The following is a 27,059-nucleotide window of genomic DNA, read 5'->3' as shown; positions in this document are numbered from 1 at the left end:
CTGGGGTGGTGGTCAGCTGGAATAATAGCCAGCAGCGGTGTGATTGATGGCTCATCATGGGGTTGCTGTCGAATTGTGATGACAGTACACTGAAAACAAGTCATTATCATTCATCACGTCATTATAAACAATCATTAAAATGACAATCATGTGCAAATTAATAAGAGGATTATATGGTGATAAACATGTAAGTATACAAACAGAAAACACTGAAAATGCAAGTTTTCTTAATTTTAAGGAGCAGAAATGATGGGTTGACCTGCAGTCAGCATTTTGTGTCAGTGTCCTTCGATCACATGCTGTCAAGTCCAGCCCATTAAGTTCCCAGTCACTATCCATGAGTTTTATCAAGCTCGAGATCGGACTCTCTTGTGACCTTTATTTTCTATCTTATTTGTGGAATGCTGTCTCTTGTAATGTGCACAAGGCCAGAATTAGAGGTGTGCCAATATCTTGGAACTTTGGCGAAAGAGGTTATGGAAATTGAGAGGGGTAAAGTCATGGAGGGATTTAAAAGCAAGGATAATAGTTTTAAAATTGAGGGTCGCCCGACTGGGAGCCATTGTAAAGTCAATGTGTACAAGGGATGATGGGTGAGCAGAAGGTTATTCATTGATTCGAGGGCAGGGGTATTGCTAAGGGGTTAAAAACGACCAGAGCAAATGTTGGCTGTGTCCCACACCTCCCCACCCGTTTCTCTTTCTCTGGTCTAGTCACTCCCCTTCCTGCCATCATTTACAAATAAAGAAAGATATAGTTAGACCCACAGTCAAGGAGCCATTTGCATTTGAACTAGTGCTTGTTCACCGGTGTGTTTGTGCCTTTCAGATTGCTTCAGTGTGTTCAGTCCAGTTAATTCACTCTCTGAGTTACACTGCTGAGGGAACAGAAAGTGAAAGAAGAACAATCCAGGGCTTGCTGTTCGTGTTTGTTTAATCAGCCTTCATTACCTGAGCTTTCATAGTTATAATAATTCCAAAGGCTAATTAGAAGGAAGTAGTTTTTAAATGGTTTCAGGAAAGCTGTGCTTATATGTCATTTTAGAACATAGAACATTACAGCACAGAACAGGCCCTTCAGCCCACGATGTTGTGCCGACCACTGATCCTCATGATGCACCCTCAAATTTCTGTGACCATATGTATGTCGAGGAGTCTCTTAAATGTCCCCAATGACCCTGCCTCCACAACTGCTGCTGGCAACGCATTTCATGCTCTCACAACTCTCTGTGTAAAGAACCCCCCTCTGACATCCCCTCTATACTCTCCTCCAACCAGCTTCAAAACTATGATCCCTCGTGTTAGTCATTTCTGCCCTGGGAAATTAGTCTCTGGCTATCGACTCTATCTATGCCTCTCATTAACTTGTATACCTCAATTAGGTCCCCTCTTCTCTTCCTTTTCTCCAATGAAAAAAGTCCGAGCTCAGTCAACCTCTCCTTATAAGATAAGCCCTCTTGTCCAGGCAGCATCCTGGTAGACCTCCTCTGAACCTGCTCCAAAGCATCCACATCTTTCTTATAATAGGGTAACCAGAACTGGACGCAGTATTCCAAGTGCGGTCTAACTAAAGTTTTATAGAGCTGCAACAAGATCTCACGACTCTTAAACTCAATACCCTGTTAATGAAAGCCAAAACACCATATGCTTTCTTAACAACCCTGTCCACTTGGGTGGCCATTTTAAGGGATCTATGTACCTGCACCCCAAGATCCCTCTGTTCCTCCACACTACCAAGAATCCTATCCTTAATCCTGTACTCAGCTTTCAAATTCGACCTTTCAAAATGCATCACCTCGCAATTATCCAGGTTGAACTCCATCTGCCACCTCTCAGCCCATCTCTGCATCCTGTCAATGTCCTGCTGCAACCTACAACAGCCCTCTATATTGTCAACGACACCTCCAACCTTTGTGTCATCTGCAAACTTGCTGACCCATCCTTCAATCCCCTTATCCAAGTCATTAATGAAAATTACAAACAATAGAGGCCCAAGGACAGAGCCCTGTGGAACACCACTCACCACAGACTTCCAGGCAGAATATTTTCCTTCTACTACCACTCGCTGTCTTCTGTTGGCCAGCCAATTCTGTATCCAGACAGCTATGTTCCCCTGAAACCCATTCCTCCTGACCTTCTGAATGAGCCTACTATGGGGAACCTTATCAAATGCCTTGCTGAAGTCCATATACACCACATCCACAGCTCGACCCTCATCAACCTTTCTAGTCACATCCTCAAAGAACTCGATAAGGTTTGTGAGGCATGACCTGCCCCTCACAAAGCTGTGTTGACTGCATTTAATCAAGCCATGCTCTTCCAGATGGTCATAAATCCTGTCCCTCAGAATCCTTTCTAACACCTTGCAGACGACAGACGTGAGACTTACTGGTCTGTAATTGCCGGGGATTTCTCTATTTTCTTTCTTGAAGAGAGGAATTACATTTGCCTCTCTCCAGTCCTCATGTACGTCTCCAGTGGAGAGCGAGGATGAAAAGATCTTCGCAAGTGGTGAAGCAATTGCATTTCTCGTTTCCCAAAGCAGCCGAGGACAAATCTGGTCAGGGTCTGGCGACTTGTCAATCTTAATGTTTGACAAAATGTTCAGCACATCAGCTTCCTCTATCTCTATCCATTTCAGCATGCACACCTGCTCTTCAAAGGTTTCATTCACTACAAAGTTTGTTTCTTTCGTAAAGACAGAAGCAAAAAACTCATTTAGGGCTTCCCCGACCTCCTCAAACTCCACACACAAATTCCCTATGCTATCCCTGATCGGGCCTGCTCTTTCTTTGACCATTCTCTTATTCCTCACATAAGTGTAAAATGCCTTTGTGTTCTCCCTAATCCGTTCTGCCAAGCCTTTCTCGCACCTCCTCCTGGCTCTCCTCAGACCATTTTTAAGCTCCTTCTTTGCCTGCCTGTAATCCTGTAGAGCTGAGCTTGACCCTAGCTTCCTCCACCTTATGTAAGCTACCTTTTTCCTTTTGACGAGAAGCTCCACCGCTCTCGTCATCCAAGGTTCCTTTATCTTACCACTTCTTGCCTGTCTCAGAGGGACATATTTATTCATCACTTGCAACAACTGTTCCTTAAACAGTCTCCACATGTTTATAGTGCCTTTACCATGGAACAATTGCTCCCAATCCATGTTTCCTAACTCATGTCTAATCGCATCATAGTTTCCTCTTCGCCAATTAAATATCCTCCCATTTTGCCTAATCCTCTCCTTCTCCATAGCTATGTAGAATGTGAGGCAGTTGTGGTCACTATCACCAAAATGCTCTTCCACCACAAGACCTGATACCTGCCCTGGCTCATTGCCGAGCACCAAGTCTAGAATGGCCTCTCCCCTTGTCGGCCTGTCAACGTACTGAGTTAGGAAACCCTCCTGAAAACACCTTACAAAAACAGCTCCATTCAAATCTTCTGCTCGAAGGAGGTTCCAATCAATATTGGGAAAGTTAGTCACCCATTACAACAACCCTACTACGTCCACATTTTTCCAAAATCTGCCGAGCTATGGTTTCTTCCATCTCTCTGCTGCTATTGGGGGGCCTGTAGTAAACCCCTAAAGAGGTGACTGCTCCCTTGCTGTTCCTAATTTCCACCCATACTGACTCGGTAGGCAGATCTTCCTCGACAATGGAAGCTTCTGTGATACCCTCTCTCATTAGCAGTGCTACACCCCCTCCTCTTTTTTCCCCCCTCCCTATTCTTTTTAAATGCTCTAAACCCTGGAACATCCAGCAACCATTCCTGCCCCTGAGAAACCCATGTCTCTGTTATGGCCACAGCATCATAGCACCAGGTACTGATCCATACTCTAAGTTTGTCACTTTTATTCCTGATACTCCTTGCGTTAAAGCAAACACACTTTAACTAATGCCTTGGTTCCTTCCCAGGAAAATCCTTCCCACTAACTGGTCTACCTCTTGCTACTGTCTTATCTGGATCAACTCTCAACTCCGGTATACAGCTCAGGTTCCCACCCCCCTGCCATATTAGTTTGAACCCTCTCGAATTACTCGAGCAAACCTTCCACCCAGGACATTGGTCCCCTTCCAGTTCAGATGCAACCCGTCCTTCCTGTACAGGTCCCACCTTCCCCAGAAGGTATCCCAATTATCTGCATATCTGAAGCCCTCCCTCCTACACCAGCTGCACAGCCACGTGTTAAGCTGCGCCCTCTCCCTGTTCCTCGCCTCGTTATCTTGTGGCATCGGTAGTAAACTAGAGAACACTACTCTGTTCGTTCTGCTTTGCAGCTTCCATCCTAACTCCCTGAAATCACTTTTTATATCCTCGATCCTTTTCCTGGCAATATCATTAGTGCCAATATGTAACAGGATTTCTGGCTGTTCGCCCTCCTCTTTTAGAACCTTATACACCCGATCGGAGACGTCCCGGACCCTGGCACCAGGGAGGCAACATACCTTCCGGGAATCCCGATCCTGACCACAAAATCTCCTGTCGATTCCCCTAACTATCGAGTCCCCTACCACAAGTACTTTTCTATTCTGCCCCCCTTCCCTTCTTTGCCACAGTGTCAGGCTCAGTGCCAGAGAACTGACTGCTATGGCTTTCCTCTGGTAGGTCATCCCCCCCCAGCAGTATCCAAAACGGTATACTTATTGCTGAGGGGAATGTCCACAGGGGATCTCTGCACTGTCTGACTGTCCCCTTTCCTCCCCCTAACTGTAACCCATTTATCCTTGTCCTGAGCCTTAGGAGTGACCAACTGCTGGTAACTCCTCTCAATTACCCCCTCAGCCTCCCGAATGATCCGTAGTTCATCCAGCTCCAGCTCCAATACCCGCCGCCTTGCTGATATATATATGGTCACTGCTTTCCTTCCCGGCTGCCCTTCTGGTCCTCGTCACATCCCCCGCTGCTCCCGCTCCTTCTGTGAAAGGGAAAGCACCGCTGTCCGCTACCGGTAAGTAATTTTTTAAAAAAACTGCCTTACCTTAGCTGCAGTCTCCCGGGTTCATCTTACCCCCGCTGCTGCTCGCACTCAAAATCTGTGGATCCTTCTCATTTTATTACCATCAACAAGGAATAACTGTGAGATGCTGATCCATTCCCCCCTATCATTCACAACTCATTGCAAGGACTGCCTTTTTTTTATCCACCTTTCTCCTCATCGTCCAAGGCCCCTCATGCTCTTTCTGAGCCAATCAGCATTTTACTTGTGCTTCTTTTGATTTATTATGCTGTGTTCACTACTCACCATGTGGTCTTCTCTATGAGAGACCAGTTCCAGTGAAATAAGCCTGAGGAACAGCAGCTCATCCTGCACTTAGAAACGTCACAGCCTTCTGGGCACAACATTGGGTTTCAACAATTTCACACCATAACCTTTATCCTCATCTTTTCGGGCAGTAACAGTGAGTAATGATTCTACCTCCTTCAGACAAATCTTCTGACCATTTTCTTTCGCCATGCACCAATCTCTGTTTTGTCTTTTAATCTCTCTTGTCATCCATCCTATCACATATCTCCCTCCCCTTCCCTTCCTCTGTACTACAGCATTAAGGAATTGCATGACACAAATGGAGGTCGTTCTGTCGGGTGTGTGCAGTTCTCCAAATGGTTCCTTTCCTGTGCCTTCTCCCTGTTCTTTCTTGGTGGTGAACAATCCAGTTCTATCTCGGAAACCTCAGTTGCACCACCCGGCCAAGCAACACACACCACACCTAACTGCTCAATGCATGGAAAGGTTTTCCACTCACACGACCAATGCTTCTTTCATTAATCACCTTAAATCTGTGTCCCTTTGTTCTCAATTCTTCTGTTAATGGGAACAGTTCCCCTATTGCCAGTCCCTAGTTGCCCTTGAGAAGATGGTAGTGAGCTGCCTTCTTGAACCACTGCAGTCTATGTGCTGTAGGTAGACCCACAATACTGCTCGGGAGAGAATTCCAGGATATTGATCCAGCGACAGTGAAGGGACAGCAATAAGTTTCCAAGTCAGGATGGTGAGTGGCTTGGAGGGGAACTTGAAGGTGGTGGTGTGTCCAACTATCTACTGCCCTTGTCATTGGTAGCGATTGTGGGTTTGGAAGGCGCTGTCTCGGGAGTCTTGGTAAATCTCATCGGTGCGTCTTGCAGATGGTACACTCTGCTGCTACTGAGCTTTGGTGGTGCAGTGACTGAATGTTTGTGGATGTGGTTGCTTTGTCCTGGAACGGTGTCAAGCTTCTTGAGTGTTGTTGGAGCCGCACTCATCCAGGCAAGCGGGGAGTCTTCCATCACACTCCTAACTTGTGCCTTGTAGATGGTGGGCAGGCTTTGAGGAATCAAGAGGTGAGTTACTCACTGCAGCATTCCTCGCCTCTAAGCTGCAGTTCAGTTTCTGTTCAATAATAACCCTAAGGGTGGTAATAGTGGGGGATTCACTTTCTCAATTATGCAATTACATCCATTATATCTGTATCATTTCCCAGTTCTGACAACAAGTTATTGACCTGACACATTAACTCTCGCTATAGATGTTGCCTGACCTGCTGGTACTTCTAGAATTTTCTGTTCTTATTTCTGATTTCCAATATCAGCAGTATTTTGTTTTTGCAACAGAGAATCACACTGATTCTGACCCTCTGGTAGCATTTGTAATTAATGTATTAACATATTCCAGTCAAATGTCAATTACCCTGCATTAGATGCTGATTCACAACAACGAGTTGAACCTGTTAAAAAGGTTGTGTAGCTGTTGTAAATTGTGAAATATGATGAAAAGGGGAAAGCTGTGTAGTTTTAACACAAATAATTAGGACTGATAGTTTCAGCCTTTGCATCCAGTCGCACTGCACAGTGTCGTACTGAAATCTACACTTCAGGACTTAGTCCCTGCACCAAATTAACAGATCTCATTTTGGCCTCCTACTAGAATTAGACTTGGACATATGGATTAGTCAGAAGGGTAGTCCAGGGCCTGGACATATGGATTAGTCAGAAGGGTAGTCCAGGGCCTGATGCTCAACTCCTGAGCTAGGGATTTGCATTTGAATGTTCTTCTGTTTTAGATGTTGATGACATCATTCAGCAGTCACTGGTGCAGGAAGATCCCTCCATAGCCCTGAACTGGGAAGTTTCAGCCCCAGAGGCAGGGATTTGATGGAAAAATTAAGCTGATACCACAGTGTAATACTGAGGGAGTTCTGCGCTGTCAATGGTGCCATCTTTCTTCAGGTAGGATATTAAACCAATCTCCTCAAATGCGTGTCAAACCTCCATTGCAAAGTGAAAGACAGGACTTCTCCCTGAAACCTGACCAATATTTATCCTTCAGTCAACATCACAAAAACCATTGGCCATTGTCATATTGCTGTTTCTGAGAATTTGCTGTGAGAAAATGGGGGCCGCCTCGCCTACATTTGTCACCACACTTCAAAAATGCTTAATTAGTTGTAGTTGATGGGGGCTTCCTGAATTTCTGAAAGGTGCTATATAAATGCGAGTCACTTGTCAACACTGGTGCAGAACTTGGGAGAGATTATTTTTTCTGAAAGTCAGTCACGACAGTGAGAACATTCTGTAGTGCTATGCCAGACTCACTTTAAGAAACAGGAATAAATGGGAGAACCTGTCCTTAGAATGTACTGGAATGGATTTATGGAGCTGATGACGAAATGGATTGTGTGTAATCTAATCTCGGAGTGGACTTTCCCCAATCTATCCTGTCATGTTTCTGCAAACACTGATCTCATATTTTATTTGCATATGGTAAATCTTCAGACTTTCAAGAGTGGAAAAATTGCTCAGCTCAGCTCAGATTAGAGGGGTGCTGGAAAAGCACAGCAGTTCAGGCAGCATCCAAGGAGCTTCGAAATCGACGTTTCGGGCAAAAGCCCTTCATCAGGAATAAAGGCAGTGAGCCTGTAGTGTGGAGAGATAAGCTAGAGGAGGGTGGGGGTGGGGAGAAAGTAGCATAGAGTACAATGGATGAGTGGGGGAGGGGATGAAGGTGATAGGTCAGGGAGGAGAGGGTGGAATGGATAGGTGGAAAAGGAGATAGGCAGGTAGGACAAGTCCGGACAAGTCATGGGGACAGTGCTGAGCTGGAAGTTTGGAACTAGGGTGAGGTGGGGGAAGGGGAAATTAGGAAGCTGTTGAAGTCCACATTGATGCCCTGTGGTTGAAGTGTTCCAAGGTGGAAGATGAGGCGTTCTTCCTCCAGGCGTCTGGTGGTGAGGGAGCGGCGGTGAAGGAGGCCCAGGACCTCCATGTCCTCGGCAGAGTGGGAGGGGGAGTTGAAATGTTGGGCCACGGGGCAGTGTGGTTGATTGGACACCCGCACCAGGAAGTCCTGGGCTCCTTCACTGCTGCTCCCTCACCACCAGACGCCTGGAGGAAGAATGCCTCATCTTCCGCCTCGGAATACTTCAACCCCAGGGCGTCAATGTGGACTTCAACAGTTTCCTAATTTCCCCTTCCCCCACCTCACCCTAGTTCCAAACTTCCAGCTCAGCACTGTCCCCATGACTTGTCCGGACTTGTCCTACCTGCCTATCTCCTTTTCCACCTACCCACTCCACCCTCTCCTCCCTGACTTATCACCTTCATCCCCTCCCCCACTCACCCACTGTACTCTCTGCTACTTTCTCCCCACCCCCACCCTCCTCTAGCTTATCTCTCCACGCTACAGGCTCACTGCCTTTATTCCTGATGAGGGGCTTTTGCCCGAAACGTCGATTTCAAAGCTCCTTGGATGCTGCCTGAACTGCTGTGCTTTTCCAGCACCACTCTAATCTAGACTTTGGTTTCCAGCATCTGCAGTCATTGTTTTTACCTCAACTCAGCTCAGCTAATCAGGGTGTGTGATTGCTTAAAATTTGGCATTCCTGCATTTGTCCTGATGAATGCAAGATGTAAAGCTGAAGAGTGAAGACTTAGAAATGTTATATAAGCTCCTGTTGAAATTATTCTTATTGAAATGTGTCAGCCCAGAAGGTTCACTCTAGTAATTTCCCCCCCACCCGTCTGCCTACCTTCCCAACTTGATCCACATTAAGGTCACTGCTCGTGTAAATTCACTATTAGTGTGTTGGTGTTGCTGGCAAAACAAGCAGTTATGACTTGTCTGTAATATCTGTAAACTGTGTGACTTGCTCAGACATTTCAGACGGCAATAATGAGTCAGCCACTTTGCTGTGGGTCCAGAGTCACAGGTAGGCCAGACCAGGTTAGGATTTCCTTCCTTAAATGGCATCAGTGAACCAGATTACTTTTCGTAACAATTGATGACAGTTTCAGTCGCCATGACTAGTTTTAGATTTAATTAATTGGATGCTTTGTTTAATTCTACCTGTAGTGGTGTCCACCTGGGTTCCCAGAGCATGAACCCAAGCTTTAGATTTCTAGTCCAGTAACGTTAGCATCCGGGCCAGCATCGCCCTCTGTTGGATGGAGGAACAAGCTCAAGGGGTAGCTGTGATCACTCTTGCCCTGGTTTCTGATGTTTTTGTGAGGGAACAATGGTCTACAATCTGACAAATGGCAGCCTCTATTTGCATTTCCCCACCTGGAAGTCTCAGTTGTTTCATTTCCAGCGTCAATGGTTTGTGAACTTTCCATTTGATTTGGTGTGCTGTGTGGGGACAGCTGCTTTGTATTCTTATTTTGTGTTTAATCTACTACTGAATATTGACTAGAGAAGGGTTTTATGACTACAATCAGGTTACTCTGGAGAGTTGACTGTAAACAAAACATCCTCAAGTGGCCTCACAGAGACCATAAAACTCTTGTTCTCATTAATAATGTGTTTGTAACAGCTCGTAAGGCTTCATTTTTCTTTCTGTTTCCTGTCGTTATCTTTGCATAGAGAGTATTCTCTGCTGGCCATATGTCCTACCCTCCCCCCCCCCGCCCCTTAAAGAAAGGAGCTCAGAGGAAGTGTGAGAGCTAGCTGCCCGAAGGCGTTATTCTGGCTTGGGTTTATATCCACATATCGTATTAAATGGTTGCATATCTGAGAAATTTGGCTGTGCTCTCTCTTTGCAACAAGTGTCCTGTCCATCAAGAAAATTGAGACTGGTTTCCGTTTGCTGAAACCCAGCAGAAACAGAAAAGGGTCTCAAAGCATTTTGTGGAGATTTACGTGAGGTATGTGTCGATACCTTACAGAGTCATACAGCACGGAACCAGACCCTTTGGTCCAACCAGTCCACACCGACTATCTTCCCAAACTAAACTAGTCCCATCTGCTTGCGCTTGGCCTGTATCTCCAAACCTCTCCTGCTATGGTACTTATCCAAATATCTTTACAATGTTATAACTGTACCAGCATCCACCACGTCTTCTGACAGTTTGTTCCACACATGAATCACTGTCTGTGTAAATACAATTGCCCCATGTCTTTGTTAAATCTTTATTCTCTCACCTTAAAAATATGCCCCCTAGATTTGAACCCTCCCCCACCCTGGGCAAAAGACCTTGGTCAAGTACTGCAGTAGCTCGCCACTACCTTCTCCTGGTCAATTAGTGATGGCCAAAAAAACTGCTGGCCCAGCCGGTCTTGCCCATATCTTGGGAAAGAATTAAAAAGTTGAGTACTGACATTCCACTTATACAGAACCCACAGGAGTGTTACACATTTGAGTAGTTTCAGATGCTGCATAAGTTTATTGTATTTCCAGGGAAGGAGGGGAGACAAAGGAGTCACGTGATGTATCACATGATCAAGCCGTGATGATGGTTCAGATGTCAAACGTGAAAGAACCATGCACCTCACAAGGTGGAATCTCAATTCCACAAGCCTGGGTCATCAGTTGGGGCTCTCCCTCACCACAGCTCCCAGCCCCTGATAAATTTCTGGTTCAGTCTCATTCGGATGACCTGACATGAGGGAGCCAACATTGGCAGGAAATAAGGAGGCAAGCTGCACTCTGTTAATGGGCATCAGCCTCAGCCCTACTGCTAAAAAAAGCATGTTTTCTTTACTCTTTCTTCTAGAATGTTTACTGACCAACATTTTCCTCTTCCACACCTTTAGACACTGGAGACCTGGAACTGTAAGTGGCCTTGGTATGCAGGATTTCACCAACTCACACTCTGAGATGGTTTTAACCACTCATCATTTGCAAGTCAATTTGAGTGAGCACAACTTGCCCAATGCCTGGCCAATTTGAGTGAGCACAACTTGCAATATCAGATCTACTTACAGGATTGCAGAATTCATGAGACATACAACACAGAAACAGGCCATTCAGTCCAACTCACCCATGCTAGTGTATAAGTTTCACATCAACCTCTTCCCATCCCAGTTCACTGAATCCAGTCAGTATATCCCCTTCTATTCCATTAACTATATTCCTGTCAGGGTAAAAGGGAAGGCTGGTAGGTATAGGGAATGCTGGATGACTAAAGAAATTGAGGGTTTGGTTAAGAAAAAGAAGGAAATATATGTCAGGTACAGACAGGATAGATCGAGTGAATCCTTAGAAGAGTATAAAGGAAGTAGGAGTATACTTAAGAGGGAAATCAGGAGGGCAAAAAGGGGACATGAGATAGCTTTGCAAATAGAATTAAGGAGAATCTAAAGGGTTTTTACAAATATATTAAGGACAAAAGGGTAACTAGGGAGAGATTAGGCCCCCTCAAAGATCAGCAAGGCGGCCTTTGTGTGGAGCACAGAAAATGGGGGGAGATACTAAATGAATGTTTTGCATCAGTATTTACTGTGGAAAAGAATATGGAAGATGTAGACTGTAGGGAAATAGATGGTGACATCTTGCAAAATTACAGAGGAGGAAGTGCTGGATGTTTTGAAACGGTTAAAGGTGGATAAATCTCCAGGACTTGATCAGGTGTACCCGAGAACTCTGTGGGAAGCTAGAGAAGTGATTGCTGGACCTCTTGCTGAGATATTTGTATCATTGATAGACACAGATGAGGTGCCGGAAGACTGGAGGTTGGCAAATATGGTGCCACTGTTTAAGAAGGGTGGTAAAGACGAGTCAGGGAACTATAGACCGGTGAGCCTGACCTCGGTGATGGGCAAGTTGTTGGGGGAATCCTGAGGGACAGGATGTACATGTATTTGGAAAGGCAAGGACTGATTCGGGATAGTCAACATGGCTTTGTGCGTGGGAAATCATGTCTCACGGACTTGATTGAGTTTTTTGATGAAGTAACAAAGAAGATTGATGAGGGCAGAGCAGTAGATGTGATCTATATGGATTCAGTAAGGTATTCGACAAGGTTCCCCATGGGACACTGATTAGCAAGGTTAGATCTCATGGAATACAGGGAGAACTAGCCATTTGGATACAGAACTGGCTCAAAGGTAGAAGACAGAGGGTGGTGGTGGAGGGTTGTTTTTCAGACTGGAAGCCTGTGACCAGTGGAGTGCCACAAGGATCGATGCTGTGCCCTCTACTTTTTGTCATTTACATAAATGATTTGGATGCGAGCATAAGAGGTACAGTTAGTAGGTTTGCAGATGACACCAAAATTGGATGTATAGTAGACAGCGAAGAGGTTTACCTCAGATTACAACAGGATCTTGACCAGATGGGCCAATGGGCTGAGAAGTGGCAGATGGAGTTTAATTCAGATAAATGCGAGGTACTGCATTTTGGGAAAGCAGATCTTAGCAGGACTTATACACTTAATGGTAAGGTCCCAGGGAGTGTTGCTGAACAAAGAGACCTTGGAGTGCATGTTCATAGCTCCTTGAAAGTGGAGTCACAGGTCGATAGGATAGTGAAGAAGGCGTTTGGTATGCTTTCCTTTATTGGTCAGAGTATTGAGTACAGGAGTTGGGAGGTCATGTTGCGGCTCTACAGGACATTGGTTAGGCCACTGTTGGAATATTGCATGCAATTCTGGTCTCCATCCTATCGGAAAGATGTTGTGAAACTTGAAAGGGTTCAGAAAAGATTTACAAGGATGTTGCCAGGGTTGGAGGATCTGAGCTACAGGGAGAGGCTGAACAAGCTGGGGCTGTTTTCCCTGGAGCGTCGGAGGCTGAGGGGTGACCTTATAGAGGTTTACAAAATTATGAGGGGAATGGATAGGATAAATAGACAAAGTCTTTTCCCTGGGCTCGGGGAGTCCAGAACTAGAGGGCTTAGGTTTAGGGTGAGAGGGGAAAGATATAAAAGAGACCTATGGGGCAACGTTTTCACGCAGAGTGTGGTATGTGTATGGAATGAGCTGCCAGAGGATGTGGTGGAGGCTGGTACAATTGCAACATTTAAGAGGCATTTTTTGGGTATATGAATAGGAAGGGTTTGGAGGGATATGGGCCAGGCGCTGGCAGGTGGGACTAGATTGGGTTGGGATATCTGGTCGGCTTGGATGGGTTGGACTGAAGGGTCTGTTACCATGCTGTACATCTCTATGACTCTATGACTATGGTATGCTATTTCTTCCAACTATTCTGCATTTTCGCACCTCTCTGGCTGAAGACCTTTCTCTTGTATTGTTTTTTTCTTTTATTTCTCTGGCCAAAGGCATTTTGAGCCCACAGTGCTCAACAACTGACCAAAGTGACAAGTCCTGAATCTTCCCCTGCTGGAAGAGTGTTCAAACCCCATATCGACAGTACCAATTTGATCCACACTAGCTATCAGGCCCCCAGGCAGTCTAACCTGCTGAAACAACATGCAGTTACACAAGTGTGATGTATTCTGGATCAATACAGAGTACTGGTAGGGGCTCCAACTTTTTTTCCCTCATGTGGCTGACCAGCATTCTCTCCCAATCTTACCACCTGCCATTAGTATGTGTTGGAAAGATTTACAAGCTGATACTGAGCCTAGTTGGCTGCATTATGAGCACACATTCCTTGACTATCAACTACAGAGAGTTGTAAACACAGCCTAGTCCACCACACAAGCCAACCTCCCATCCACTGACTCCATCTATACTCCCCACTGCCTCAGAAAGGTAGCCAACATGATCAAAGACCCCTCCTGACTGATTATCATCTCTTCCAACCTTTTCCTTTGGGCAGCAGATACAAACACTTAAACAGATTCCAGAACAGCTTCTTCCATGTTAATAGACTTCTGAAATTTAATGTTGACCTCTACAGCTGTAACATTGTATTCCTCGCTCTGTTCTATTACCCTAATGCGCTTTCTATCATGTGATGTTGGCAAATGGGACTACATTAATTTAGAATATCTGGTCTGCCTGGACAAGTTGGACTGAAGGGTCTCTCTCTGGGCTGTGTATCTCTATGACTCCGTGGCTCTATAACTGCCTGTGCTGAGCTTTGACGGTGGTTTTGCAACAAAGTTTACTAAATTTCTACAATATTGACAGTGAGTGCAAAGGAAGATATCAAATGACATGAATTCCCAGTGCATCCTGTTTTCTTGGTCAATTAAAGTGCCTCTTACTATGATGTTGATTGCTGTGCGACTCTGCTGGGCTGGAGCCCAGCCTGGAGGGGGTTACAGTCCGGCCTATGGGTACGGTTAAGGGAGGCTGATAAAAGGAGTCCTTAGGCCTCTGCCTTAGGCCCAGTGGCCTGTTATAGAGCTTCAAGCATGTTATCACATATCAGTAGATCTGCTTCCTGTTTCGACTCGGTTTTACACGTGACACAATGGACTAAGCCTCTTGGCAAAATGGCAGCAGCTGCTTGTATTGCTTTATATCCCTAATGAGCAACACAACCTCGAAGTAAAGCCTGGGTGAAATGTAGCCTTCCCCACAAACCCCCACCTCCCTCCCTTATCATACTCGGGGAAACATCAATTGCATTGAAGCGAGACCCTTTGTCACACAGTGGAGAAAGGCTCATTAATGATTCTGAAGAAACATACCTTATTTAGTCATGTTAAACAATGGTTTGTGTCAGGGAGATGTGTTAAAACACAGATGAGTTGGATTGAGGCTTGTGATGAATGTTGTTATTATAACAGCTGGTTTTGTATCCCGATATATGATTACAATTAAGTATCTCTTCCAATAAAGTTACACTGCACTTTGTTCCTTGTGCTGCTAAAGTGGTTCGTGCACTGTTATTACGTTTATCCTCTCCCAACCACTGGATGAGACCACAGAGATTGTGCGCCTGTGGGTGGTCCTGCAGCCAGTTAACAGAGAGCCCTTTGGAATATGGCAGGGAGAGGTCCTGTTTAATTCGGATCACGGATCACCTCGTGGAATAAACTATTGGACTTTGTTTTAGATTTTCCGTTCTTGAAACAAAACGGTAATTTTTTAAAAAAAGTGCAATAATTGTACGAAGAATTTGATAAGCCAGCATTAGCACCAGTTAATTAGATCGTGGGTTAGCTTACTCTGAGCTGAATTAATTGTAAAACCCCTTTATCTGAGTAATTCATTTACATGAAAGGATTAAGCTCAAGGAATATGCTTGTTGTAAGATGAGATCGACACTCTTATGAGTGAACAGTAAGAGGCTTTATTGAACAGAACTAAATACAGAGAGGACTTCATACCTGGAGCCTGACAGACCCATGTGATTTGATGAAAAGGTGACATCTCCTTCTGTACATGCTTAATAACTGCACCATAGTAAAGGTATAATTCTTTTTACAATGCTTAGGCCCCAAACATTTGTTCAGAGACACTGGACTGAGTTTTACATCCTCCCAGCCATCCCTGGCTGACATGTTTGAAGGTGCATCTTAAGGAGGGGGTGGGGGTATGGTGAGTTATGGATCAGGAAGTTCACCAATTTGTCCTCTCTTCACCAGACACCCTGCTCATTCCAGGTATCAACTGCCTCCAATGCATTCACATCATTCCTGGGATGTGGATGTCGTGGGCTAGGACATTGTCCATTCCCAAATTGTTGTTGAGAAGGTGATGGTGAGCCACCTTCCCGAGTCAGTGCAGTCCACTTGGTGTAGGTACAGGCACAGTGCTGTGGGTGGAGGGAGTGAATGTATGAGATGGAGAAGAGAGTGACTGATATCTCTGTGAATAAACAACGCATTGTACTTTGAGGAGAGACAAAAACAAGGCTGGGATCTGAAAGGCACTGCCTGAGTGGGTAGTAGAAGCAACACCACAGCATGTTTCCAGCTGAGTACTTGAACACTTCAGGGATAAAAATTGCAAGTCGATTGTGAAGAACAGAATGAGTGAGAAAAATGGACATACTTTTAAAAGTACCAGTGTGTGCACAATGGGCTGAATGGCCTCCTACTGTGTATGTCCCTTCTATGTCTGAATTATTTTGTTTTGCTGATTCATCGATATAGTCACCACAAGGTCCCGTCGACTTTCCCTGTTGAATATATCTCTGGTTTGCCCGAGTCAGTTTTCTTCGGTTCTGGCAGCAAGATGATTGCCTTTGTTGACGGCTTAAACACTCTGAGCAAGGCCGCTGGACTTTGAATCACTGCTCCAGTAATGTGCACCACTGTCTCCTTCAGTACACTGCCCACACACTGAGTACTCCAATTCATTACACCCCACTCACCCACATGCAGCCATTTTTGTCACCCCAGGACTAGCACAACCACAAGGCAAATCAGACAGCAGCTAGATTGGCAATATTTCAGTGTGTGAAGAACTGAATTAATGGGGTGCATTCTTTGAAAGTGGGGTTGCAAGGCGACAGGATAGTGAAGAAGGCAGTTGTTACGCATACCTTCATTGGTCAGAGTATTGAGTAAAGGAGTTGGGAGGTCATGTTGCGGCTGTACAGGACATTGGTTAGGCCACTTTTTGAATACTGTGTTCAATTCTAGTCAATAGGAAAGGTGTTGTTAAACTTGAAAGGGTTCAAGAAAGATTTACAAGAATGTTGCAAGGGTTGGAGGGTTTGAGCTACAGGGATAGGCTGAATAGACTGGGGCTATTTTCCCTGGAGCGTTGGAGGCTGAGGGGTGATTTTATAGCGGCTTATAAAATCATGAGAGACATGGATAGAGTGAACAGCCAAGGTCTTTTTCCAAGTGTAGGGGAGTCCAAAGATAGAGGGCATAGGTTTAAGGTGAGGGGGGAAAGACTTAAAAGGCACCTGAGGGGCAACTGTTTTGTGCAGAGGGTGGTGCGTGTATGGAATGAGCTGCCAGAGGAAATGGTGAAGACTGGCAAAATTACGACATTTAAGAGGCACCTGGATGGCTATATGAATAGTAAGGGTTTGGAGGGATATGGGCCAAGTGCTGGCAGGTGGGACCAGATTGATTGAGGATATCTGGTTGGCATGGACAAGGTGGTCTGTTCCCGTGACGTACATCTCTAACACTCTAACTAGTCATGATGTCACACAAGGAAAAGAACAGGATGCGGCAGAGTGGGATTGAAAGGTCACGCTCCAAATACACTGTCACACATCTACATTTATGTCATGGTGAATCCCAAAATTTTACACTGTGTCTCTCATTCTGTCTATGTGACAGTGTTCACAAATCTGCATGACTGTTCCAAAACTACCAACAGGTAAACAACATCAAACAACGTAATTTTAATCCAGCCCACTTTATCGTAATGATTCTTGATTTGTGAAAATTGCACCTAAAGTCATCCACACCATCTCTCCTTGGCAATATTCTACTCAAAAATGTAGACCACTGCGGAGTACAATCAGTATCGTCACATTCTTCTTTTTCATGTAAAATAAATCTGTAATTATAAAGTGCAGAATGTTCATTACTCAAGCACTATATTCATTTTCCAAAGTTAATCGTGGAGGGAGCGAGAGCAGTGGAATGTTAAAATAGGGCTCTATTTCATTCACCCTGGTCACCCAATTTGCACAACAAATCCTTATAGGGAGACAGTCAGCGAAGCTGCCTCAATTCACAGGCCTGGCTGTGCGTAATAGATTCATGTTAACAGTGGATAAATACGTGTGAATTAAGCCCCTGTGTTGGGGGATTCTGCACAGTTAACAAGTACAGGATCTCCACATGAACGCCTGTTGTCTGACCAAGTATCTGGCATTCTTCACGGAAGTTTCTGGTAATAAGAGGCTTTCCTTCTTGTTCCCACAGGTGACGTGCAACTGTTTCACCATCAGCGATGGGGAGATGCAAGAGATCGGTGTTGGCCTCTATCCCAGGTACTTTAACTGAAGTCTGAGCAGCTCATGTTGTACAGGCTTTGGATGCTTGGTTTCAGTGTTGTCTTGCTTCTCTGAAAATAATCACAATCGTTCCCTCTGACTGGTGGCTTCACAAATTCCAATGTGCTGTTTATCCAGAGCGTGCACACACTTTCCCCTGCTTTCCACACCCCTCCCCGGGATGCTACATAAATGCAGGTGGTTGTTAGGTTGACATGCTTCTGCTGCAGATCGGTCACCCTGCCCTGGGTCATTGATTCAATCAATGGCTGTAGAAGATCGTTCAGCCCATCATACCTGTAATAGAGCTATTCAGTCAGTCTTATTGTCCTGAATTGGGCATCCCGTGCGAATTAGATTTTGAAATTTAGGAAACTTTGTCAAAATTCTGGTCAGATTTAAACCTATCCCCTCTCACTGCTCATAGCAGCTGACAGTCAAGGTTGACTCAACATTGTAAGTGCAGTCTCTAGAAAGTGTGTTGTCAAGAAAGTGTTTTTAAGCAAGCAAAAACTAATTTAAGTGCATTCTTTCAGGATTTCTGGCATTTCTCCTTATGTTTTACCATTTAGAGCTCCATTTGCAAACTTTAGTGTCTCAGGTTCAAATGATTTCTATAAATGGAAAACAAAAGAAGAGCATAGATCCCTGGGGAAAGCACAACCACTAACATCCCGCCAACATCTGTTTGTATCCAGCCTTTGCTTCATGACTTTTTTTTAAAGCTTTAATGCCAAGGCCCACAAGTAGTTGCTGGTTAAAGATTTCCCCAGTCTGCATCTCCGTCTCACAGTGCTTCCCCCCCCGGTGTATTGGGATATCCTTACAGACCCTACCTTACAATGCCTGCAATCTCCAGTCCCTTTCCCACAGGATCTTTACCCCACCTCCCTCGACATTGACCTGGTTCTGACGTTTCCTCAGAATCTGCTCCACTAGGCCCACTTGCAGGGGCCCTTCAGGAGCACAGTCTGACCTCACAATGGAGGTCGCACCTTCTCTATCTCTCCCCTCAGCTGAGGCATGGTGATTCTCAGGTTAAAGCACCACCATCATCTCTCTCACTGATGAGGGAGCAGCCGCACTGTCCACTGGGACTGTACCTTACCTTTACAATGCCTCCATTTTGTGATGTGCCCTCCTTCCCTCCATTCACCTCAACAGCACTCACTGTGGGCCTGCTGCATGTCTCTGCAATTTGGCTGCTCTGATTGGTGCTCCCTCCCACCACCCCTTCCCTTTTCTTCTTGTACCTGCCCCCTCCCCATCTCCCTCTTGTCCCCACCTCCATCTTCCCCTATCTCCCCCTCCACCCTTCCCCACAACCCTCTTCCCCACCTCCCTCTTCCACTACCTCCTTCTCGCCACCTACTCTCCCACTCTCCCACCTCCCTCTTGCCAACACCCACCTTCTCCCCACCTCATTCATCCTACCAACCCCCTTCCCCTCCTCTAACCCTCCCACCTGCTCCCCCACTTTCCCACCTCCCTCTTCCCATCCCCCATTTTCCTTTCCACCTACTTGCTCCCTCTTCCCCATGCCCCCTCTCCCCCTACCCCCAGCGCACACCCCACCGCAAACACCCCCCCCAAACCTACAGCGTCCAAGCACCCCAACCCCACCCCCTCCCCAATCCTCAGGCTGCCTGGGTGATGCTTCGAGAGGCAGCTTCTAAAATTGACCTTCTCCTGGAAGATGGTGCCCCACCACACGTGCTCCTCAGAAATCAGCCTCATGTCAGGGCCATGACCTAAACAGAGGTTCTACCATATGTGTCTGACACCACAAAGAGCAGGTTCTGTCTCTCAGGGCGAAGCTTGAAGGTGGGTGGGTGTGAGGTTTACAAGTCTGAGATGCAAATAGCCTTAAACACTGTTTGTCAGAAACCCACGACAAACAGTGTCTGGAAGTCACAAACACAGAAGCTATTTGGCCCCTTGAATTAGATTAGATTACTTACAGTGTGGAAACACCCAACAAGTCCACACCGACCCGCCGAAGCGCACCCACCCAGACCCATTCCCCTACATTTACCCCTGCACCTAACACTACGGGCAATTTAGCGTGGCCAATCCACCTAACCTGCACATTTTTGGACTGTGGGAGGAAACCGGAGCACCCGGAGGAAACCCACACAGACACGGGGAGAATGTGCAAACTCTACACAGTCAGTCGCCTGAGGCGGGAATTGAACCCGGGTCTCTGGCGCTGTGAAACAGCAGTGCTAACCACTGTGCCACCGTGCCGCCCAGAATCTACTGCACCTGTCCATTAGACCATGGATGATGTGACTGTGGCCTTAACTCCACTTTCTGGATCAGTGGTGCTGGAAGAGCACAGCAGTTCAGGCAGCATCCGAGGACAGGCAAAATCGACGTTTCGGGCAAAAGCCCTTAACTCCACTTTCCTATCCATCCTGGTATATTCTGTGACACCCAATCAGTCCAGATGACTCCACCTCCACTATTCTGAGAAATAGAGTTCCAGAGACTCTTGATCATCCGAGAGAGAGAAAAAAATCTGCTTTCCATTTAAAAGGGAGACCCTTTATTTCTAATCTGTGTTCGAAGGGTTCAATTCCTGGCTTCTCAACCTCACTGTTTGTGTGAGGCGTGGTGACTCTCAGGTTAAACTCTCCACTGGTTAGCTCTCTCTAATGAGCGATCCCCATGGTCCTCTGGTGTTAAGGAGACCTTTACTTCACTATGTCTGCTCGTCCTGTGGTTGGGACTTAATAGCTGCGTCTGCACAGTCAAGGAAAACAAATCGCAACACACCTCAAGAAACAGGAAGAAATGCTAATGAGGGCAAAGTGGGATCTTTTATAAGTGTGAGAATAGAACATTTGGAATAGTGTGTACAGCTCTGGTTACCATGCAATGGGAAGGATATTATTAAATTGGAGAGGGTGCAGAAAAGATTTACAAGGATGTTCCCAGGATTGAACAGTTTGAGTTATAAGCAGAGGTTCGATAGGCACGGGAATGTTTTCACTGGTGCATAGGAGGTTGAGGGGTAATCTTATAAAATCACGAGTCGCGTAAATATGGTGAATAGCCAAGGTCTTTTATCCAGGGTGGGGGAGTTCAAAACTAGAGGGCATAATATTAAGGTGAGAGGAATAAGACTTAAAAGTGACCTGAGGGGCAACTGTTTCATACAGAATAAGTACGTATGTGGAATGAACTGCCAGAGGAAGTGGTAGATGCAGGTACAGTTGCAACATTTAAAATATATTTGGATAGGTACATCCAAAGTTTAGAGGGATATGGGCCAAGCATCAGCAAGTGGAACTTGTATAGTACTTGGGCAGCTTGGATTGGTTGGACCAAAGGGTCCATTTCCATGCTGTATGACTCTATGGCTTTATATCTGTGTAGCAAATACGCCCAGCAAATTGTCCAGGAAGCTTTATTTCTGCGAGAGTGGGAGAGAGAGGGAGAGGAGTCTGTTTTGTTTCTGCAGTAGACTGAGCTGGTTAAGTGGAGTCGAGAGTGTGGTACTGGAAAAGCACAGCAGATCAGGCAGCATCCAAGGAGTAGGAGAATTGACAAAGGGCTCATGCCTGAAACGTCAATTCTCCATTTGGTTTGGGACCGGTGCAATGGGGGAAAAAACACACCCAATGCAACCCTCACCCTGATGGCCCCCTTTGTGTGTGGCTGCATCAAGCTGTGCGTGGATCCCCGGTACGCAAACACCAAGTGTCACTACGTACTGAGGTTCTACCTGTCCTCGGTATGCGAAGGATGGGCCTGGCCTCGCTGCCGCGGAATGCTCCAAGTAGTTGGACCGTTCCGTACCACCTGTCCTTCATGGAGAAATTTATGAAGAAAAACACCTTTGACCACAAGTCCATCAGGAAGTGGTCAGCACGTAGTGTCCTTGAGACCCTTCGGGAAAAGGAGAGGGCAGATCCTGTCGAGCGGTTCCCTGAGCAGACTGTCAAATCCATTTGGCAGAATGCCTCATCGCCAGAACTTTCCAACAAGCACCAAGACATGGCTTGGCTGGTGGTGAGAAGGGCTCTGCCTGTGAGATCCTTTATGCACGCCCGGACTCTCTGCCGCACTGCACGTTGCCCTCGAAGCAGCTGCGGGGGGGACGAGACTGTCACACACCTCCTTCTGGAATGTGCCTATGCAGAGGAAGTCTGGAGAGGAATGCAGTGGTGTTTGTCGAGGTTCGTCCCGAGCAGCGCCGTGACACGGGACTCCGTGCTCTACGGTCTGTTCCCTGGGACGCACACCGAGACGAACATCAACTGTGCCTGGAGGATCATCAACTCGGTGAAGGACGCTCTCTGGGTGGTCCGAAACCTGTTGATCTTCCGGCTGAAGGAGTTGACCCCGACTGAGTGTTGCAGACTGGCACATTCCAAGGTCCAGGACTACGTGTTGAGGGACGCGCTGAAGCTTGGGGCAGCTGCCGCCAAGGCGCGGTGGGGAAAGACCACCGTGTAACGTCTGCCTGCCAAAGAAGAACAGGAGGCCCACGCAGTCATTTGGGCTCTGCTGATGCCTCAGCTCAATGTAATCGCACCAACCTGTGAATAGGAATGATTACCCTGATTCGACAGGCAAAGAAATGGAATGTTTACAGAATGATGACATGTCCAATTGTATAGATTAAATATATATGAATAAAGTATATTTTTGAAATAAAAAAAAAATTCTCCATTTGGTTTGGGGTTGGGGTGTGCTTGCCAAGTCTTGGGAGGAGCGTATCAGCAAAGTGAGGCAGAAACTGGGCAGATGGAAACTACGGTCGCTCTCCATCGTGGGAAAAAACCTGGTTATCAGGTGTGAGGCACTGTCATTGCTGTTATACGTGGCACAGGTCTGGCCTATTCCCAGAACCTGTGCTGCTGCAGTCACCTGAGCCATCTTCCAATTTATATGGAGGTCAAAGATGGACCGGGTCCGAAGGGACTCGCTATACAAAGATCTGGGCAACGGGGGAAAAAATACACCCAATGCCACCCTCACCCTGATGGCCACCTTTGTGTGTGGCTGCATCAAGCTGTGCGTGGATCCCCGGTACGCAAACACCAAGTGTCACTACGTACTGAGGTTCTACCTGTCCCCGGTGTTGCGAAGGATGGGCCTGGCCTCGCTGCCGCGGAACGCTCCGAGTAGTTGGACCATTCTGTATCACCTGTTCTTCGTGGAGAAGTTTGTGAAGAAAAACACCTTTGACCACAAGTCCATTAGGAAGTGGTCAGCACGTAGTGTCCTTGAGACCCTTCGGGAAAAGGAGAGGGCGGATCCTATCGAGCGGTTCCCTGAGCAGACTGTCAAAGCCATTTGGCAGAATGCCTCATCGCCAGAACTTTCCAACAAGCACCAAGACATGGCTTGGCTGGTGGTGAGAAAGGCTCTGCCTGTGAGATCCTTTATGCACGCCCGGACTCTCAGCCGCACCGCACGCTGCCCTCGAAGCGGCTGCGGGGGGGACGAGACTGTCACACACCTCCTTCTGGAATGTGCCTATGCAGAAGAAGTCTGGAGAGGAATGCAGTGGTGTTTGTCGAGGTCTGTCCCAAGCAGCGCCGTGACATGGGACTCCGTGCTCTACGGCCTGTTCCCCGGGACGCACACCGAGACAAACATCAACTGTGCCTGGAGGATCATCAACTCGGTGAAGGACGCTCTCTGGGTGGTCCGAAACCTGTTGATCTTCCAGCTGAAGGAGTTGACCCCGACTGAGTGTTGCAGACTGGCACATTCCAAGGTCCAGGACTATGTGTTGAGGAACGCGCTGAAGCTTGGGCCAGCTGCCGCCAAGGCGCGGTGGGGAAAGACAACCATGCAACATCTGCCTGCCTAAGAAGAACATGGGGCCCACGCAGTCATTTGGGCTCTGCTGACGCCTCAGCTAAATATATGGACATATGATTGATAAACCTACAGACCTGTATATAAAAATGATAAATTCTGATCTCTTTATGTAAATGTTTACGTATGTATGGCATGACCGACTGTACAGACCATCAAATTATTTTATGAATAAAGTATATTTTTTGAAAAAAAAATTCTCCAGCTCCTCGGATGCTGCCTGACCAGCTGCGCTTTTCCAGCACCACACTCTCAACTCTGATCTCCAGCATCTGCAGTCCTCGTTTTCTTCTGGTTAAATGGGTTAAGAAAGCAGGTTGGGCAGGAGTCCAGGGAAGGTGAGAGACTGTCTCTGTGAGGTGTAACATGACCTAGCTGAGTAATACGTGCCAAGTGCAACTGTGGGCAAACAGATTGGACCACCTGGACAGAGCTGTGGCTGGGAGCCCTCACCCAGTGCCAATCAATCAGTGCTGAAACTGGCTGAGGGCAGCAGGTTTCTCGAGAGCTTGCAAACTGAGAAAAGAATATTGGCAACAAGAGGTACTGTTGCAAGGAGCATGAATGTATTGGACCCAAAAGATGGTTTCGTGGCAGGGTTAAGAAATGGTCGCTGGCTTGCTTCACCTTTTGACTGGATATTGGGGGTCCTGTGGGGTGAGGCGGGTGGGGGGGAGGTCAGGAAATTTGGCCACTCCTGATCTGGCAGCAAGTGGGTAGTGCGTGGTGAATGGGGCTGAATGTTCCCACCGAGGACTGGATGCTCACTCGCAAATAGTCCGTCTGTTCAATACATCAGACTGGAGTATTGAGCCCAAAGAGATTAGTCCACAACTTGGATTTTGTTTCTCTGTTAGTTCATAATGTTATAGAGTCACATTCATAGAGTATGCAGCGCAGAAGCAAACACATTCGTGCTAACAAATATCCCAATCTGACCTCGTCTCATTTGCCAATTTTTGGTCCATATCCCTCTAAATCCTTTCCATTCATGCAGCCCTCCAGATGCCCTTTAATTGTATTTGTACAAGCATCTGCCAATTCCAGATGTCGTCTCTTGTTTTTGCATTGTCCCGCATTTCCCAAGCCACCTCGGGATCCCACAGTTCAAAAGGGAAGGCCTGTAAGTTCTCAGACCTCTGTTCTTGCCCCTGAGGCCTGGGGATGTGCTCTGTAAGTTGATACCGCGTCCTGACATGGTCTTCCCCTGACCCCGACAGGTCAGCCTCCATTTTCTCTCTTCTTTGGTGCAGCTCGGGGTGAGATTTTGAGGAAATGAATCGCACTGTGTCCGGCCCACGGGGTGAGTTGGGGACAGCAGAGCGTCTGGATTGCTGCCTGAGCTGCTGCTGCTGCATGTGGTGCTTATCCCCATTAGATATCTGCCTAGAGGCCTATTCAATGGTGGAACTCAGGCCCCCTAGTCCATCACTGAGGATGGGATGATTCACACTCTGCAAGATGTTGCTCTAATGGAGAGAAACTCACAAACTGACCAACTTCACATATGCACAGAGCCCAGTTTGAAGAATCACAGAACTGTGACATCACAGGCGGAGACCATTCAGCTCCTCGTGACTATACTGGCTCCTTGTGATAGCCATTCGCTTAGTCCCAGTCCCGCACCTTCTCTCCAATCTTGCCTTTCAGGTAATAATCCAAGTCTTTCTTGAAGGTTTCAATTGAACCTGCCTCCACCCCGTCTGAGGCAGTGCCTTCCAAACCTAAAACACTGACTGCCAGGAAACGTTCCTCCTTCCTCTGGTAGATAGTCTGGAAAATTGCCTATTCAGCTGCCATGTTCCAGTTACAGCCCCTATGTTCTAGTTACAGCCGCCTTGTTGTGGTTACAGCCACCATGTTCTGGTTATAGCCCCCATGTTCCAGTTACAGCCTCCATGTTCTTAATACAGCCCCCATGTTCCAGTTACAGCCACCATGTTTTTAATAAAGCCTCCATGTTCCAGTTACAGCCGCCATGTTCTTATTAAAGCCGCCATGTTCCAGTTACAGCCGCCATGTTCCAGTTACAGCTGCCATGTTCTTAATAAAGCCGCCATGTACCAGTCACAGCCGCCATGTTCTTAATACAGCCCCCATGTTCCAGTTACAGCCGTCATGTTCTTAATAAAGCCTCCATGTTCCAGTTACAGCCGCCATGTTCTTAATAAAGCCACCATGTTCCAGTTACAGCAGCCATGTTCCAGTTACAGCCACCATGTTCCGGTTACACCCCTCATGTTCCAGTCACAGCCGCCATGTTCTTAATACAGCCCCCATGTTCTTAATAAAGCCACCATGTTCCAGTTACAGCCACCATGTTCAGGTTACAGCCCTCATGTTCCAGTCACAGCCGCCATGTTCTTAATACAGCCCCCATGTTTCAGTTACAGCTGCCATGTTCTTAATAAAACCGCCATGTTCCAGTTACAGCCGCCATGTGCCGGTTACAGCCCTCATGTTCCAGTCACAGCCACCATGTTCCAGTTGCAGCCTTCATGTTCCAGTTACAGCCGCCATGTTCTTAATACAGCCGCCATGTTCTTAATACAGCCCCCATGTTCTTAATAAAGCCTCCATGTTCCAGTTACAGCCTCCATGTTCTGGTTACAGCCTCCATGTTCTGGTTACAGCTGCCATGTTCCGGTTACAGCCGCCATGTTGTGGTTACAGACCCATGTTCTGGTTACAGTGCCCAAGTTCCAGTTATAGGTGCTATGTTCTGGTTACAGCTGCCACATTCTGGTTACAACCCCTAAGTTCCAGGTACAGGTCTATGTTCTGGTTACAACTCCATGTTCCAGTTATAGTCGCCATGTTCTGGTTACAGTACCCATGTTCCAGTTACAGCCCCATGTTCCAGTTATAGTCACCATGTTCTGGTTACAGCCCCACGTTCTAGTTACAACCCCTATGTTCCAGATATGGGTGCTATGTTCTGGTTACAGCCCCATTTTCTATTTACAATCGCCATGGTCTGGTTACAGTCCCCATATTCCAGTTATAGGCACCATGTTCTCGTTGCAGCCCCCATGTTATGGTTACAGCTGTCTTGTTCCGGTTACAGCTACCATGTTGTAAGAGCAATCTATAAGATATAGCAAATGTTCTGTGATTATTAGATCTTCAAACCAACCAATGAATGCACATAACCAGAGTTTTACAGTTGCAAGCTGAGAAATGAACCCTGCTGTTCTCTAAGGAACACACTAGAT

The 27,059-nt window shown here is 46.6% G+C and overlaps 1 protein-coding gene across 2 annotated transcripts in view; it reads left to right on the top strand.

Moving 5' to 3' along the window:
• The window catches only part of smyd3 (SET and MYND domain containing 3), an 815,623-nt gene that overhangs the window by 650,030 nt on the left and 138,534 nt on the right, over positions 1–27,059 (top strand). For both annotated transcript variants that reach the window (XM_043695426.2, XM_087991171.1), the window contains exon 6: positions 17,936–18,003. In XM_043695426.2, coding sequence (XP_043551361.1) covers positions 17,936–18,003 — 68 coding nt within the window. The remainder of the gene's footprint in view (positions 1–17,935; positions 18,004–27,059) is intronic.

Source organism: Chiloscyllium plagiosum, unplaced genomic scaffold (genome assembly GCF_037043375.1).
Source record: "Chiloscyllium plagiosum isolate Xiang-an unplaced genomic scaffold, Cpla_swu_hap1 HiC_scaffold_10, whole genome shotgun sequence".
Classification (NCBI taxonomy): Eukaryota; Metazoa; Chordata; class Chondrichthyes; order Orectolobiformes; family Hemiscylliidae; genus Chiloscyllium; species Chiloscyllium plagiosum.
This window is presented reverse-complemented; position numbering and strand designations above follow the sequence as displayed.